This window comes from Lepus europaeus, chromosome 14, assembly GCF_033115175.1.
Source record: "Lepus europaeus isolate LE1 chromosome 14, mLepTim1.pri, whole genome shotgun sequence".
Lineage (NCBI taxonomy): Eukaryota > Metazoa > Chordata > Mammalia > Lagomorpha > Leporidae > Lepus > Lepus europaeus.
In genome coordinates this window covers 42,570,281-42,588,594 of record NC_084840.1, presented here as the reverse complement: position 1 = coordinate 42,588,594, position 18,314 = coordinate 42,570,281, and the positions used below count along the sequence as shown (strand labels likewise).

Genomic DNA, 18,314 nt, shown 5'->3' with positions numbered 1-18,314 from the left:
AGAGAGAGAGAGAGAGAGAGAGAGAGAGAGAGAGAGAGATCTTTCATTTTCTGGTTCACTCCCCAAATGTCTGCAACAGGCAAAACTGGGACAGGCTGAAGCCAGGAGCCTAGAACTCCATCCAGGTTTTCCATGTGGGTGGCAGGCACCCAAGTACTTGGGCCATCACCAACTGCCTTCCAGATATTTTAGCAGAAAGTTCAATTGGAAGCACAGAGTAGCTAGGACTTGAATTGGCACCCTGATATAGAATGTCGGTGTCCCAAAAGGCAGCTTAACCCAATGCACCACAATCTTCGTTCTTATGTGAACACTTTAATCTCATGTAACTAAGCATCTGGAGAAAAACTATAGAAACAGAGGATTATTTAATATTCTGAGATAATGCAGTTCAGCTAAAGATCTGTGTAACAGCTAAATAACCAACGCTTTTTTATGTATATCACAAATTATGGTCTTCTAATTTGACATTATTCAATTGAACATATATTATTCTACTCTAATTCTCATCCTCAACCTTAAAAAATACCTCGGGGCCGGCGCTGTGGCATAGCAGATTAAGCCTCTGCCTGCAGCTCCAGCATCCCATTTGGGCACTGGTTCGAGTCCCAGCTGCTCCACTTCCCATCCAGCTTCCTGCTAATGTGCCTAGGAAAGCAGCAAAAGGTGACCAAAGTGCTTGGGCCCCTGGAAGACTTGAAGAAGCTCCTGGCTCTTGGCTTCAGATCAACCCAGCTCCAGCCAAATAGACCATTTGAGGAGTGACCCAGTAGATGTAGGACTTCTCCTTCTCTCCTTCTTTCTTCCTGTAACTCTGCCTTTCAAATAAATAAATGCATCTCAAAAAAGAAAAGTACTTTAATTTTGTTAAGGAACGCTGTTGTCCTTGTGGATCATCTGTGGTTTTTGTACTGTTCGTTATTGTGAAAACTCTGGTTGTGGCATAGACGCCGTTTAAAATTTGCTTTCCCTAAGGCAACAGGGTGGAATTAAAGGAGAATTGAACAAAACATAAGGGGTTTGGAGTGTGTCCTGACCACTAACATTTGAGAAGGCCACTTTTCTTCTCTATGCTTCTATGACTTCTTTTTCTAAAAAGATGTTATTAAATTATATGGTCTCTAAAGCTCCTTTTTAGCTCTAGAATTGAATACTTTTTGTAGTTTCAAAATTAACATTTAAGGCAAGAAGATTTCCTTGAGTTTATGCTTATTAATAAACATTCCACTTGTGTTTTTGAAAGCATAAATCCTTACCTCACTAAATTTATCTATAATTTTGACATAGTTGTCTGAAAATGGTAATGAAAGTCACAGTGTCTCTTGGATTAATTGAAAGATTACTAATATTTAAACTTGATTAGGCTGGCGCCATGGCTCACTTGGCTAATCCTCTGCCTGCGGCGCCAGCACCCCAGATTCTAGTCCTGGCTGGGGCTCCGAGTACTAGTCCCGGTTGCTCCTTTTCCAGTCCAGCTCTCTGCTGTAGCCCGGGAGGGCAGTGGAGGATGGCCCAAGTGCTTGGGTCCCTGCACCTGGATGGGAGACCGGGAGGAAGCATCCGGCTCCTGGCTTCGGATCGGCGCAGCACCGGCCGTAGCGGCCATTGGGGGAGTGAACCAATGGAAGGAAGACCTTTCTCTCTGTCTCTCTCTCACTGTCTATAACTCTCTCTCTGTCTCTCTCTCACTGTTTAACTCTTCCTGGCCCAAAATAAATAAATAAATAAATAAATAAACTTGATTATATATGAAACTGAAGACTGACATGACTGACATTCTCTTATTTCTAACACTGGATTCTAGATAGTTTTTAAAGTTTTATTTATTTGAAAGGCAGAGTGAGAGAGGATGAGAGAATGGGCAGGGAGAGGGAGACTGTCCATCCACTGGTTAACTCCCTCAGTGGCCACAATGGCTGGGGCTTGGCCAAGTGAAACAGGGAGCCTGGAGCTCCAAGCTGGTTTCCTACAAGGGTGGAAGGGGCCCGAGTACCTAGGCCATCATCTGCTGCCTTCTAGGCACATCACTTGGGAGCTGGATATGAAGCGGAACAGCTGAGACTCCAAGTAGCATTCAGATGAAATGCTGGTGTTGCAGGTGGCAGTTTAACCTTCTGCACCACAATGCTAGCCCCAATAAAATTATGCGTTGGAAATCCTTTATGGCCAAAATTATGACCTAAATATTTTCAAAGAGAAATGGTTTGACTGTTATCCCTCTCCCAGGAAAGGGAGACTTGAAAGAATCACAAATGAATACTTTTCCAAACCAAAGTTTATAAATGGAGTTCCTGACACCTTTCAAAAAGCAGTGTCATAGTAGAATGCATCTGTGAACCATATTTTTCAGAGGCAGCTCTCAATGTATTATTTTCCCATTTTCTCTTATTACATATCCTAAATACAATATAAAAAGAAAATGTGGAAAGGTATGCATATGCCTTGTGCACATCATTAAAACTGGCTGAATTTGGCACTTTACTTCTAGGATTAGACATACCTAGGGCTACTTTATGTTGTTTTGTTAAAAATTAGCTCAAAAATACCACCATTAGACTGAAGACTTTTTCAAAATTCAAGATTTTCATTTATTTCTAAAATTCTTTACAGTCCCTTTTTTCACTTGATACTCCCTGATGACTAACTAGAGAAATAACGGAGCCTTTGTCGTGAATTTCCCAGAGTTATGAATGCCCAACAAAACTATGTTGTTGTTCATTTTGAACATTCACATAGGAATTTGTATTTTTAATCTTTTGAATTTAAAGGTCAGAATTTCTGTCCCTTCCAGATGTTAAAGTTGGAAAACAGAATCACAGAGTGTTTAATGCACTCCTCTAAACAAATCAGACTGATATATGATTACAGCTGAGCCATTCTGCTGTCCCCCAGATACAGAAATTTATGCCTATTTTAAATGCCTGTGCTATTTTAATTATATTCCTTTAAGTATTATTTCACATTTGATCTAAATGGAGACTCTTTTACTCTAAAAATGTTGCACCAAATGTTTACATAAATATGATTTTTTTAAAAATCTAGATCTTTTCTTAAAGGAGAATTTCATATACATTTTGGATCAATTTTGATGGTATTTCTGATGATTGTGATTATTTGTTCCAGCATGTGAGAATGTAGAAATAGTCAATCAAACCTATGGCATCTTGGAGAGCATAGATTATCCAAACCCTTATTCTGATAACCAGCGTTGCAGCTGGACCATCCAAGCAACAACTGGCAACACTGTGAACTACACATTTCCAGCATTTGAATTGGAATATCACACAAACTGCTCGACGGATTATTTAGAGGTATGTATGTGTATTCTGAAGCTCAATGATTCACTCCATTTTCAGTTCAAGTTGGACAAGCCAAAGTAGATTAGATTGGAATCCTTAGTTCTGCCTTACACATCTGTAATGAACCAACTACCCGTGGTATTTGAACTCATAGCTTTCCTGTCTCTTCTCCTGCATCATCTTAATATTGAAATTATTTAGTCTACTGAATAATTTATATAAAGGAAAAACCCAAGTTTTTAGCTTGGAATATAACTTTTGATTGGATTCATCTCCTATTCTTCAAGTAACACAATAGTAGAGGAGTAAACCCTATATTGTACTGGTTTTTAAAATGTTGTTTTCTATAAATAAGAGATCAGAAAGCATTTAATTATCTTGGATTTACTTAATACCTAATTTACCTGGTACATAATGTCATGATTTTGATTTTTGTTTTTATTTTTAAATGTATGTTGATTTCAGTTCATTTTTTTGTGAAGTACAAGTATCTATTTATTATAGTAATGAGCAACAAGAACATTTATTCCATTATTTTTATGTAATGCTATGCAATAAAAATGCTTGAACACACATATTAAGCAACTAGAATAGGAAATAATCTGAAAATTTTACAATAAGAAATCTTATTTTATAAAGTTTTTAAAACTAACTTACATATATAACTTTTACTGCTATGGATTAAAGTTAGTTTACTTTAATATTATTGTCATATAATTATATATAAAATTATATATTATATAAAATATTATTTAGAAACATGTTTTCTACTTTTAAACTTCATAAAACAGTTTTATTCAAACTATTTAAAAACATTTTGACATTTATGAGGGTGCTTTAGCTCACAGAAAAGTGGAATGTTTATCTTGTACAAAGTAATTTTGAAATACATGTATAGTTTTTTGATAATATGTGTTTTCATGAATTTTTGAAGACCCCTTGTATATATGTATGGATTCCAAAATTTTTTTGTACCAAAATAAACTTATCTTTTAATTCTATTTTCCACAAATGTTTTGAAGTACCCTCATGTTTTCATCATTAATAAATTTACTTTTTGGTTGATCCAACACATCATGTGTATTTCGACCTATATTGTTAATCTGTAATACTTTTTGAATCCACATATAATATCTCACTCTGATAACACTAGAACATTTTTCCTGCTTGTGCTCCATTCGACATCACAGTAATTTAGTGTAGTTGTTTTAAAGGTGATGGGGATTTTTAGAAGCCTTTATTGCAAGATTTTTGACAGCCAGCACTGGTAACCCTGAGTTCATATTCCCAGAAAGAAATGTCCTAGCAAAGTGTTCACTGTCTTTTCACCAATTCTATCAGACACTAGCACGACTGAAGTTGTTTGGGAGTGGCATATGTTTTCCAAATAGCACTTTTGTTTATCAAAACAGAGAAGAGTGTACTTTGAAAAGACTCTTTGAGATTCTGAATATAATATTTCTTTGTTTTCAGGGTTAATTTTTTGAGCAAAAATCTTACTTTATATTTGGAAAAGTACAATATTATAAAAACAGCATTTATAGTGTTTACTCATCAGAAAATTATATTTACTAGCATTCTAAGAAAATATGACACAATATAGAACAAACATACAAGCATGAACTTGGCAGTAGTTTTAAAGTCCGCCTTCCTTGATTTAGAGCTCAAATGATTTTCACAAGCCTAGTAATGTTATGCCTGTATCATTTCATTTACCCAGAGTAGCCTTCCTTCTTTTCATGTGGAAAGACCTTGTTCTTGCTTTAGAAAAAATAGAGAAGTTGCTTTCAAAGCATGAATACAGCATTTGATCCTATTTATTTTTACCAGGTGTGCTTCTCCTATACCCTACTGAGCTATGGGCTTCTTCAAGGTGTGAGCTGTCTCCTACTGACTTTGTAACCCAGGCACTTATTACACAGTTGCTACAGAAATCCAAAAGGTTCAGGTTAAATAGAGTATCCTAGTCATATTTTCACATCAATATACTGATAGCTATTAAATAGTGAGAAATAATCAATTCCAAAGTGGCCTTTTTATAAATCCCTCCACATTCAGGGCAATCCTACAGTTGTGAGCACAAGCTAATATAGAAACCATGACCTTGCAAAGAGTAGTTTGTTTGACAACGGGTGAGGCACCATAATGATGATTTGGTGAAGTTCAGTGGAGAAAGCTGAAGAGAGAAGGAAGCTTTTGAACTCAACTTTGAAGGGAGACTCAGCAGAAAGATCAGGAAGGAAATAAGATGAAACATTTCCAGGAACTAGACTCAACTCTTTGGACTCCTGTATGGAAGAAATGGCAACAGAAAGGCCCATCAGTAGTTTTTGGAGGTGTTTGAAAAGTGTCTAGTAAAAAGTAATTGTTCCGACAGCTGCAGAGGAGGTAGGTAATGAGAGGCTCCTTGGCGGTGAAGGATATGTCGTGTTTCAGGGGCGCCATTGCTCTCGTGCAGCACTGATGCTGGAAGCAGAAAAGGACGAATAAAAACCAGAAGTCCAGAAAAGCCTTCCAGAGAATGACACTGTTGCCAGAGGGAGACTTTTTCCATCTCTGGAAGCCAAGACCAGAGCAAGAGCTGCAATGATTGATCTGTAATGGAAATTTTAAAAGCACAAATAACTATTAAGGAGAAATAAGTCACAAAGACAAAAATCTAGCTTCCTTTAATCACTTCTACGTAAAGAGTTTTTTCAGTATGACTTAGCCAGGTCTCAACTCAGTGCCTGTTACCACAGCCAGAATTTAGTTATTTTTAATTAATAATCCTGGAACTATAAAAGAACTTGATGAGGTCAGACACTGTGCCCAACTTTGAGAGGTGTGGTTTGGTAAAGATTCCATTGGAAAGGAAATCCATCCTTTATTATTTTGTCTTTGGGACAAAACAAAATGTTATGTTTGGAAAAATTTTCAGTGGGAATAAGGGTCATTTACTTCAGAGTAAGATTGTATTGCCTATGTAATTATAAGTAGGCAACCTTAAGGATTCTGTCTGTATTTTACAACTTGATTTCAGTTTTATGTTGAGCCTAAGTCTCCATGTGGAAGAGGTGATTTCTAAGAGGTGATTGATTATACAAAAGGAAATGACAAACTGGAGAGAACTCAGCACAGAGATATGGGAAGGTCGGGATGTGGTAGGTCAACAGGAAGCATGTGTGTGGTGAAAAGAGAGAGGAGAACACCAAGAGGTTACTGTGTGCAGTAAAGTGGCAGAGATCAATCTAGTGAGGTGCTCTCAAGTGCTCAAGAAATGTCAGAGTGGAGACGTGTCCCTCTGAGGTCAGGGTGGCTCTGGGTAGTATACTGTTTATGGGGTGGTGTGAGCAGGAGGAGAGGGTGAGTGTACACTGAGTTGTCTGTTGCAATCCAGAGTAAGTCATGGCCTCTTTTCTCCAATCTTTAGCCTTCATTTCCTGTGGCACATTCCTCTGCAGTTTTTCTTGTATGGCAGAGTCTTTTAAAATGTGGTGCCCAGAACTGGAGGCGATGCTCACTAACCTAGCCAGGGTCAAGTGGGTTGAGGCTCTAATATCTGGCTTATATACTTCTGATATAGTTGGCTGACATTAAATGAGCTTTATTGTTAGCCAAGTCCTAATGTTTACTAACATCAAAATTTATAATCTCTGTTACCTTTATATTCATTGTTATGAATTCATAGCCTTAGGTTATATAATTTTAAAAAAACTAAGCAAGAATAGTATTCCTAGTAAGTTATATTTGACTTTGAGAATTCCATCACATCATGAGCCCCTCAAGTCCTCATTCATTGCTCTTAGAGCATTATATATTTGCATTTAGACTCATTGATCATTGGCTTAATATTTCTTTTTTTAAAGATTTATTTTATTTATTTGAAAGAGTTAAACAGAGAGGTAAATACAGAGAGAGAGGTCTTCCATCCGATGGTTCACTCCCCAGACGCCGCAAAGGCCGGAGCTGTGCCCATCTAAAGCTAGGAGCCAGGAGCCTCTTCTAGGTCTCTCACGCGGTTGCAGGGGCCCAAGGACTCGGGCCATCTTCTACTGCTTTCCCAGGCCATAGCAGAGAGCTGGATGGAAGTGGAGCAGATGGGACTAGAATCGGCACCTGTATGGGATGCTGGTGTTTCAGGCCAGGGCTTTAACCTGCTGTGCCACAGCGCCAGCCCCAATATTTCTTCTTTTTTAAAGATTTGTCAGAGGGGCCGGCACTGTGGCATAGCAGCTAAAGCTGCCACCTGCAGTGCTGGCATCCCATATGGGTTCTGGTTTGAGCCCCTGCTGCTCCACTTCTGATCCAGCTCTCTGCTGTGGCCTGGAAAAGCAGTAGAAGATGGCCCAAGTCCTTGGGCCCTGTTCCCACATGGGAGACCCTAAGAAGCTCCTGGCTTCTGGCTTCGGATTGGCGCAGCTCCAGCCATACAGTCAATTGGAAAGTGAACCAGTGGATGGAAGACCTCTCTCTCTCTCTCTCTCTCTCTCTCTCTCTCTCTCTCTCACTCTCTGCTTCTCCTTCCCTCTCTCTGTAACTCTGACTTTCAAATAAATAAAGAAATCTTTTTAAAAAATAAAGATTTATCAGAGAGAGAGAGAGAGAGAGAGAGAGAGAAATCTTCCATCCTCTGGTTCACTCCCCAAATGGCCACAACAGCTGGATCTGGGCTGGTCCAAAATCAGGAGCCAGGAGTTTCTTCTGGGTCTTCCATATGGATGCAGGAGCCCAAGCACTTGGACCATGTTCTGCTGCTTTTCCAGGCACACTAGCAGGGAGGTGGATTTGAATGGAATAGTCAGAAATCAAACCAGCGCCCATATGCAATGCCGGCATCATATGCGGAGCCTTCACCCTCTACACCACAATACTGGCCCATCAGCACTCTTAGTGTAGTACTGGAATTTTCAGCAAGAGCAATTAGGGAGGAGAAAGAAATAAAGGGCATGAAAATGGAGAGAAGAAGTCAAATTGTCCATGTTTGCCATGTTTGCAAAGTACATCATGCTGTGCATAGAAAAACCTAAAGCTCCATCAAAAAGCTGTTAGAATTGATGAACCAGTTCAGTGAAGTATATTTATTTTGAAAAAAAAAAATGTACATTGAAAAATAAAAATATATACACACACACAAAAAAAACCCCACAAAGATTCCAAGATGGCTGAATAGGGAAAAGACATTATGCTTTAGATGAGGGGAAAAATAGCAGAAAATATGGGATGCTGGTATTGCAGGTGAAGGCTTTACTTGCTTTGCTACAATGCTAGCCCCTAGTATTTCTTTAAAAAATGATAAAAATGTCAAACAGGATAAACTGATAAAAATGTCAAATAATATAAAGTCATGGATTATTTTTGGTTAAAATGGATCTGTTGAACACTTTGGGGAGAGCCTGTTGAAAGCAATAGTAATGGTTAACATTCATATTTATCCAGCATGTGTTATTTGCTAGGTGATTCTCACAGCAACCCTGTAAACGTTATTATCCCTGGGTGACAGATGAGAAAAGTGAGGCAGATACAGGTTGTCCATAGCTACAACGATTTTAAACGGCAAAGCCAGGCTCTCTATCTGGTTCAGTGGCTCTGGGCTGGTGCTGTTGCCCATGTCTCACCCTGTGGACACTCTTGCACCCCTTTCTGCTACCCTCAAAGGGACCACAAAGTAGTGTCCCTTGAGTCCTCAGATCTGCTGCTCTACTGATACTTTCACAATGCAAAATTGATGCTTTTAACATGACTTCATAGATAATCAGTGGTCATTTATTATAATTACCTCATTCTTAACTGTATTCTAAAAAACTGCTTTTAGTATCTGATTTAAAATTTTTCCAAAAATTACTGTCAGTCTTACTCATCCATGAAAGTCTTGAATCTTCCGCATTTTGAAAGTTGAAACATTTTCCCCTCACACCCATGACAGCATCCTGTTTTCCATTGTTCTGGTTTATTCTTTGGGTTGAGATCCTTAAACGGAGTTCTGTGGATCCATTTGAAATGGATTCCTGTTTCTGAAGGGGCTGTTACTCTGAGTTGAGAAAGAGACCTCTTGACTCAGGAGGGAGGCTGGGAAGTCAGAGAGGGGCCAGAACAAAGGTAGCCTGGTAGACCCCCACTCCTTCTCCTAAGGCTCTGCTGCTTCTCCCTGTCACTCCCATCCATTTGCATCTCTTTCCCCAAAAGCTTCCTCTGAAATTTTGCAACTCCAGCCATGAGTTTACACATGACAGTTTATTTCAAGCACTTACAACCAGCTGGAATTCCCATTGCTGGCATGTTCCCAGCATAGGTGGTTCATCTATTTGAGCTTTACCACAGAGGGATGCATGTACCTGCTTACGGATAACCATGCCTCAGGGCCACGTGGCCAGCTCTGGCCAGAAGCAATGGGCAAAGCAGAACCTTTGAGCAGGACACGGGTGCTGCTTGCACGCTAAAATGTTTCTTAAACACCCACAGATTCATCACAATAATGAAATTTTTTCTGTACAATGTCATTTACTTAAAAAAAAATATATTCAAAGATGTTGATCAGCAACCCTTTCGGGACCGCTCCTGGCTTCTGGTAGCTTTGTCTGCTTCTTGCAGTAAACTTACTTTTACTTTGCTGGGGAAAAAAAAATGTTGACTGTCCTAGTTTCTAGAATTCCATGTTTCTTCTTCCAGCTTCAAAATCAAAGTAGACATGTTTCTACCTCATCTTCATCATGTTATACTCTCTTCTGAAAGCATCAATCAAATCTACATTCCCATCATTTTTTTGCCCTAATCATAACTTTAAAAAATGGACATTTTTTCTGTTTTTCTGTTTCCCCAAGTTTAACTATTTGTATGTGAACTTACAGAATTGTCAGAAAATTTCTCTATAGCCTCATGGATTTCTTCCTAGATTTTTTTTCAGATGTTTCTTGCTTTATTATTCCTCCCAAGTTATTACTGATTTTGAGTTCAGAATCCTTTTAGAATTTGTCATTCATCTTTAATTTTCTTTCCCTTCCTTTTTCTTTTACTTTTTTTTTCTTTTAAAGAATTTTAAGATTTACTTATCCAAAAGGCAGAGTGCAGAGAGGGAGAGAGAGAGAGAGATCTTCCATCCACTGGTTCACTTCCCAAATGGCTACAACAGCTGGGGCTGGGCCAGACTGAAGCCAGGACCCTGGAACTCCATCCATGTCTCTCACATGGGTGGTGGAGGCCCAAGCCTTTGAGCCATCATCTGCTGCCTTCTTGGGTGTATTAGCAGGGAGCTGAGTCAGAAGTGGAGCAGCTGGGACTCAAATCGGTGCTCATATGGGATGCTGGTATCACAAGTTGCAGCTTATCCCACTGTGCCACAATGCTGGCCCTTTTAAGAATGATTTTGAACTATGAGTTCACAACTCATTTTGAAGTCTGAGTCACCAAAACTTTCAGTGGATGCCCAGCACTGTCACCCACCCCGGGGCCCACAGCAAATCCATCACTCTTTCCTGGTGTTCTGATCCCTTCCCTGAACCAACCACAGAGTAGAACTTCTCTTCACTGTGTTCTTCTCTTTCTGAGGGGGAAGAACTTGTGCAGAATTCAATAAACACTGCACTCTTTTCAGAACTGAATGTCTACAAGGTGTGCACCTCGCCACCCCCACTAGCTCTTTTTGCTGCAACAGCGCTGTGTTGCCACATTGCCTTTGTACAAAGATTGCAGTCTCTGCTGAGGCAGAAGCTGATGGTGGTGGCTGTAGTCCTTACAGCTGGCTGCTAACTCTGGCTGCATTCCTGAGGCACCTGGGGATCTCCTTAGGAAAGGATATCCTTAGACGCCACCCACACTTCATCACAATCCCTGGGGATTCCTGCAGAGTGGACCTCACTGCCCTTAGTGAAGCACTTGAGGCCGTGGGCCATAACCCACTTTGACAAGATGGTCCATTTTATCCTCACTTTCTCTCCTGGCAATTTGTTAATATTTTTTAACACGGATCTTCTGAAACCTCTGTATGCTGTTAATTGTTTCTGTGAAAATAGTTCTTACTCTTCCATCATTATAGCTGAGTTGTACACTTTGGGGATGCTATCAATATTGCATTTACCTCATCATGTAAAATATGTCACATGTACTTTAAAGATTTTTTATCCTGATTTTGAGCAACCCACCCTTTTCTCATTTGGCACTTTTTCCTGTATCATCTTCTGTTACATCCTTTTATACTTTGCTATCTTTCCTCTCTTTCCACCTAAGCCAGTTCCAGGTCCTCTTGACTATGTCAGTGACTTTTGTTAAATACATTTCCCGCCAGTCTTTGTAAGATACAATTTATCTCTTGCCAAATCCTCTTGCTGATGTCATCCTGTTCACCAGATGTTTCTGTCATTTTAATTACACTCTCATGTCCTTTCAGTTGCAAACGAATGCATTCCAAATGAAGGAGTGGACAAAAGATCTCACTCAATGTCCCTGAATCTTTAAGTTTGACTCACATGTTCTCCAAGTCTGTAGCCTGAGCAACATTTTCCATACCAGGACTTTGAACCTTCAGGTCCATGTGATATTGTAATTAGTTAAGGTAACATGAGCTATGGTTGCAGAGAACTCATAAATACTGAGATGCTGAATGCAACACAGGTTGAAGTCTCAGCCACGACAGAGTCCAGTGCAGGTGTTGCTGATCCCACAGAGTAATGCATGGCCCCCGGGGAAGGCATGGTCAGTGTAGGAGACCCACACACCTGTCAGCCAGATGTTGACAGATGTTTCACAAATGGTCCAATAAATTTGGGAAATGCCAAATTAAACACAGTCAGCAAGGTTTATTGTTTTTTTTTTAACTTTTATTTAATGAATATAAATTTCCAGTGTACAGCTTATGGATTACAATGGCTTCCCCTTCCCATAACTTCCCTCCCACCCACAACCCTCCCCTCTCCCACTCCCTCTCCCCTTCCATTCACATCAAGATTCATTTTCAATTCTCTTTATATACAGAAGATCAATTTAGTATAAAGATTTCAACAGTTTGCACCCACATAGAAACCCAAAGTGAAACATACTGTTTGAGTACTAGTTATAGCATTAAATCAAAATGTACAGCACATTAAGGACAGAGATCCCACATGAGGAGCAAGTGCACAGTGGCTCTTGTTGTTGACCCAACAAATTGACACTCTAGTTTATGGCGCCAGTAACCACCCTAGGCTGTCGTCATGAGTTGCCAAGGCTATGGAAGCCTTCCAAGTTTGCCGACTCTGATCATATTTAGACAAGGTCATAAAAGACAGAGTGAGGATAGTAACCAATGATCCTAAGAGTGGCATTTACCAGGTTTGAACAATTATACAGCATTAAGTGGGGAAGAGGACCATCAGTACACACAGGTTGGGAGTAGAGCCATTGGTGGTAGAGTAGAGGTTATGATTACAAAGGAATGAGGCCCAAGTGTGCTAGACAGGGTCTAGAACAAAGGACAGAGTCATTATTAGAGGAGCTAAGAAAGGTGCTGTCTAAGCTACAAGTAATTTTTCTGATTGAGAGGCAAATAGAACCTGATAGAAGGGGCTTGATAATAATCTGGTGGGCTTTAGGCCTTGTACGTTAAGAGGCCCAGACCTATCTATCTCTTCACATGGGGTACATCCTAAGGGAGGTGTGAACCTCCTAGGGGAAGGCACTCTGTTGACTTTCATTACTTGGCTGGGCTGGGAGGAGAGCTGGCCAGGTAAAGGCAGGGGGCATCTCTAACAAGAAATTTACAGTTCTGCCTGCAATGTTGCTGACCCTACTTGGCTGTCCCCTCAACTGCAGTGGTCACTTTGGAAGTTGGGCTGAGTGAAGGGCTTTTCTGCTTAGAGCCAATAAGATCTGGGGCTCTGACCTGGGCATCCTTCAACTCCAGGGCAGGTCCATTTCCAGTGATCCAACTCTTGGCAGAGCTGCCAGGGCTCTTCACAAGCTGACTTCTGCTGAAGCCCAGGCTTACCACATTGAAAGCCACTGCAGTGGACTGGCCTGTTGGGTCTCCTTGAGGGCAGATCACTGTACAGATCAGCCATTAATAGGCCTGCCACCCATTGCTTCTGATGCCTAGCTTTCTTTTCCTCCTCTTTTGTTAAAGCAGACCAGAGGATGCAAGTCAAGGGAGTGCCCAAGTCCCACCTCTAATCTTTGGCGGCCTGAACTACAAGTCTATAGTCACAGGCATGTTCTGTAGTAGTTTTTCTAAGGTAGACAATGCCCATGAGGAAAATTATATTCTCACTTTAAAACTTTCTTTCCCTTTGGTCTGAAAGGGAGGTTTTTTTCTACTTACTGTATACTTTGCTGATGGTGAAGTGAATCTAGCTATGAGATTATTATTTAAGTTCTTATTTTGGCTATGCTATTACAGAAAAATGTTAGCCATCTCTTTTATAAGGTCTAAAGATTAAATTGTGCATCCTACAGATTCCTTCATAATAGAATTAGTTTCCTACCTTGAAGAGAATAGAGAAATGAAAGAACAAGTTGGGCTTAGAATAGAGAAATGAGGGAGCAAGTCCTAGATCGCTTGCTGACAATAGCAATATCACATGAATACTTAGCAAACCGTTTCAACCATTAGATAACAACTTAAGAAAACATTTACCAGAAGGTCCAATGCCTTCTATAAATTTTAAGAATCATGTATTTGAAAACACCTCTTAAATATCTAACATGGTGTAGTTTGTTTAACCAGTAAACTTAAGCACAACCATATAAAATGTTTTTAGTTTCTTTCTACCAACAAGTTTAAAACATATGATACACAGATTCAGGTCACACAAATTAAAATGTATCTTTGATTGATTTTAGCAGCTTAAATTTATGGACAATCTTATCTATAAGCCATTTAAAATAAAACTCTTAATAAAATTTCCTATGTGGACATACAATATGTACACACAAATAACATAGCATAATAGACCAATATAGCAATTTTAATAATAGCTTTTAAAATCTTTAACTCTTTTTGTAGACTGCCAATTGATTTGAATTGCTTTTTGTTTTTAGATTACTTTAACACATTGCTTTAACAGAGCATCAGAGTTTAATTCTATGTCAAAGAGAAATTGAGCTTCCTGTGATCTTTTGCTGTGAGGTTTCCTTCCTTTACCTTCTTTCATATTGGTGACCATGTTTCTGTGTTTCTGTGTGTAACACATCTTTAAGCATCTTTTGCAGGGCAGGATTAGTGGCAACAAATTCTTTCAGTTTCTGTTTGCTATGAAAAGTCTTAATTTCACCATCATTCACAAATGAGAGCTTTGCAGGATATAATATTCTAGGCTGGCAGTTTTTCTCTCTTAGTACCTGGGCTATATCTCGCCATTCCCTTCTAGCTTGTAGGGTTTCTGATGAGAAGCCTGCTGTGAGTCTAATTGGAGATCCTCTGAGAGTAATCTGACGTTTCTCTCTTGCACATTTTAGAATCTTTTCTTTATGTTTCACTGTGGTGAGTTTGATTACAACATGTCGTGGTGAGGATCTCTTTTGGTCATGTTTATTAGGGGTTCTATAAGCTTCCTGTACTAAGATGCCTCTGTCCTTCTCCAAACCTGGGAAATTTTCTGCTAGTATCTCACTAAAAAGGCCTTCTAATCCTTTCTCCCTCTCCATGCCTTCAGGAACTCCTAGAACTCGAATGTTGGGTTTTTTAATAGTATCCTGTAGATTCCCAACAATATTTTTTAGATTTCTAATTTCTTCTTCTTTTCTTTGGTTTGCCTGTTTCCTTTCCTGTTCTCTGTCTTCTAAGTCTGATATTCTCTCTTCTGCTTCACCCATTCTGTTTTTAAGGCTCTCTAATGTGTTTGTCATTTGATCTATTGAGTTCTTCATTTCATTGTGGTTTTTTGTCACTATCACAGTTTCATGTTCTACTAGTTGTTTCATTTCATTTTGATTCCTCCTTAAGATTTCATTTTCATGAGAGAGATTTTCTATCTTGTCCATTAAGGATTTCTGTAGTTCAAGAATTTGTTTTTGAGAACTTCTTAATGTTCTTATCAATTTTTTGAGATCCACTTCTTGCATTTCTTCTATCTCATCATCTTCATAATCTTGAATTGGGGTGTCTTTTTCATTTGGGGGCGTCATAGTGTCTTCCTTGTTCTTGTTAGCTTGGTTTTTGCGTTTGTTGTTTGGCATGTTGGAGATATTTGGTTTCTTCACTGTGGTGTTTTTTCTTGTTACACTATGGCTCTATATTAAGTGGACTATCTGCTTTCAGTGGAGCCTTAGAGGCTTGAGATGAGTGTGGACTGAGAGCTGTGTTTGGTTCCTCAGAGTTGAGGGTGTGTCAAAGATGACACTCCCAGGTTAGGCGTGGTAAATCTCTCTTTCTTTTTTTTTCTTTTTTTTTTTTTTATTCAAAAGGGAAGTAATTCTGCACAGCTGAACATAATTGGAGGTAGTTAGCAGGCAAATGATATACCCACAGGAGCCAGAGATTGGAAGCTCTTTCCCAAGGACCACACAGGGAATCTCTGCTGCCCTCGGTGTGGGCTCCAATTCTCCTGCAATCTCCCACTGGATTGCCAAGTTAGATGCTAATCTCCTGTTATTTCACCCCTCCCCCCCAGAGTCAGGTGTTTCTGCTAGGCTGAGGGCCGGTGCAGACCTGAGGTCGCCCTGCTTATGACGTATGTCCAAAATGGCGCCTGCTCTGTCTTGCTCGCCTTTGAGGGGTGAGCGGAGAGAGAGAAACTCGTGTCCGTATCAGTCACTTTTTTTTTTTTTTCCTCTCTCTTTTCTAGTTAGCCTGGTGAACTTTTCCCCACGGAGTTTCAAGCCTCGTTCCCTCTAGTCTCCTCTTTCCGCTTGCCCGCTGGTTTCTCGGGCTATTAAGGTTCGGCTCAACTCGCGTTCCAGCGCTGGTGTGTTGAGTCTGCCGCTGGTGTCCCGAACTTGGGCTCCCACGCTCTCCACGCAGGTCCACTGTGAATCACTAGTTCCGGAAGAGTTTCCTCTGCTGTTTCTTCCCCTACTCTTCCTTGACCCTGCAGTATCTCCACTTTTATTAACCTGTGTGTCTTGCTGAACTATCAATGTGCTCCCTTACTATTCCACCATCTTGCCGCTCTTCCCAAGGTTTATTGTTTTGCTTTGTGTTTGCTTCCTCAAGCTGTCAACTACCTAAATATACCTTGTCCATTCATTCTTTCACTCATTCAGTCAGAAGAATATATGTTAGACACCTAGACTGTGGAACTATAACTGTTTTATCATCAGTTTTCCTTGTCATCATGGAGAAAAAGATGCTTAGTGGTTTTATCACACAATACAAATCTAATGACCAGCTGTGTTACGTTCTGGGAGGGAAGGCTGAAGGGTGCTCTGCAGGGAAAGCCCAAGACGGGGGACCAAGCTCACGTATGGGTCAGGGAAGGGGCCCTGAGGAAGAAACAGCTCCAGAGACTGCGCTTTTGGTTTTCATGAGGGGAGTCATCCCTGGAATTAGAATGACTTAAACCAACTCTCTCCAGTCTTCTAACTGCTGCAGGAGGCTAGCGATGAAGTCATAGTAACTTGTCTAGTACTCACTGGCAAGAGAAAGTCTTACAGAAACCCGGGCACCATGGTAGCATGGAGTATTACTCAGTTATCTCCACACCTGCCAGTTATAGCCCAGTGCTTCAGAAAGGAGACTCTGGAGTCAGCTTGGGTTAAAAACTAGTCTCTCAACTCACTGGGTGGGTAACCTTGGGCAAGTTACTGCTGTTTGCCATGCTTTCCCCATCTTTAAATTGGGATAATCAGAGTAAATGAGTTCATAGGTGCAGAGGCAGAACAAAGCCTAGAACATAGTACACACTTACTTGAAGTGATTGTCATTATTTGTCCTGATCTTGAGACAAGAGGAGCATTTTAGTTAGGAATAGAGGAATTCACAGGTGTAGAGCATTCTATTCTTTAGGCAGGGATGTAACTAATGGTTTGTTTCTCAAGATGCTTCATTTTCCACTTGCTTTTTTGTCTGCACTCTTAGTTTGCTTCCTTAGTGCATTTTACACTACTCACAAACGATAGATGATAAAACCCGTATTTTTGTCTAGGTGTTTCGTAGTTTTCTTAAAAAATGCAATGAAGAAAATGCTGATTTAAGGGCTTAACAGAAGCTTTCAGTATTGTTGATGTAACTTTTAAAACTTGTTTATTGTTATTCTCTAGCAAAATAAGGACTGCAAGGACTTGTATCCTTGAATTTAAGTTTTTATTTTTAAAAAATAATTAGCAATGAAAGAAATAAGAAAAATTCCTCATGAGTCACTGACCTCTTTAAAAATATTTTCAAAATATTCTACGTATCTGTTTCCAGAACTCCAAAATAGAGATAAAAATACCACCTGCATTACAGAACTGCTAGGAATTTTAGCTTAGATATACTCAGCACAGAATAAGTGCTAGTAAATATTTGCCCTATTTCATAGGGACATAATTGTTACGAATTATGCTTGCTCCCCAAGCATTTTGCAGTAAATAAAGAGCTATAGTTTCCAAAATAGCCTTCCCACTTGTGCATACCATAGTTTAACAACGATTGGCTCCATGTGTTGAAAGTAAGGTTTCTTTCTTTGCCTACCAGTTTTCCTGCGAAAGGCACAGGGTTTCTAGATCTGAATCTAAGAAGAAAGTTTTTCAAAGTCCCATCTGTCAGTTGGAGAAATGAAGAGAAGCAGTTGAGATTTTGTGTCTCAACCTCAGTGGGCCTGAGTTTACTTTCATCATTTGGCTCCTCCTTGAACACTTCCTGGACTAATGAGTCATGCTTCCTGGAACTGTCTGGCAGAGGAAGTCTGCTTCTAGGACTTTGGTGTTTTACTTAGAGCTCAGAGATAAGCTATGAACAATTCTGAGGACAGGTGCTATTCAAAAACATGCAGAAACCGTGACAAGAGTGTAGCAAACACGTCCGCTGTGTCCTGACACCAGACATGAGTCCAGCACTATGCTGGCATGATCTGGATGCACAGAAGTTTAGATGGAGTATGTCCATTAGTTGAACCAAACCCTTTGTCGTGTCACTAAGTACAGCAAGAG

At 39.9% G+C, this 18,314-nt stretch overlaps 1 protein-coding gene across 1 annotated transcript in view; it reads left to right on the top strand.

Moving 5' to 3' along the window:
* Window positions 1-18,314, top strand: part of CUBN (cubilin) — a 306,947-nt gene that overhangs the window by 114,031 nt on the left and 174,602 nt on the right. Inside the window, exon 27 of the mRNA XM_062210514.1 lies at window positions 3,124-3,311. Coding sequence (XP_062066498.1) covers window positions 3,124-3,311 — 188 coding nt within the window. The remainder of the gene's footprint in view (window positions 1-3,123; window positions 3,312-18,314) is intronic.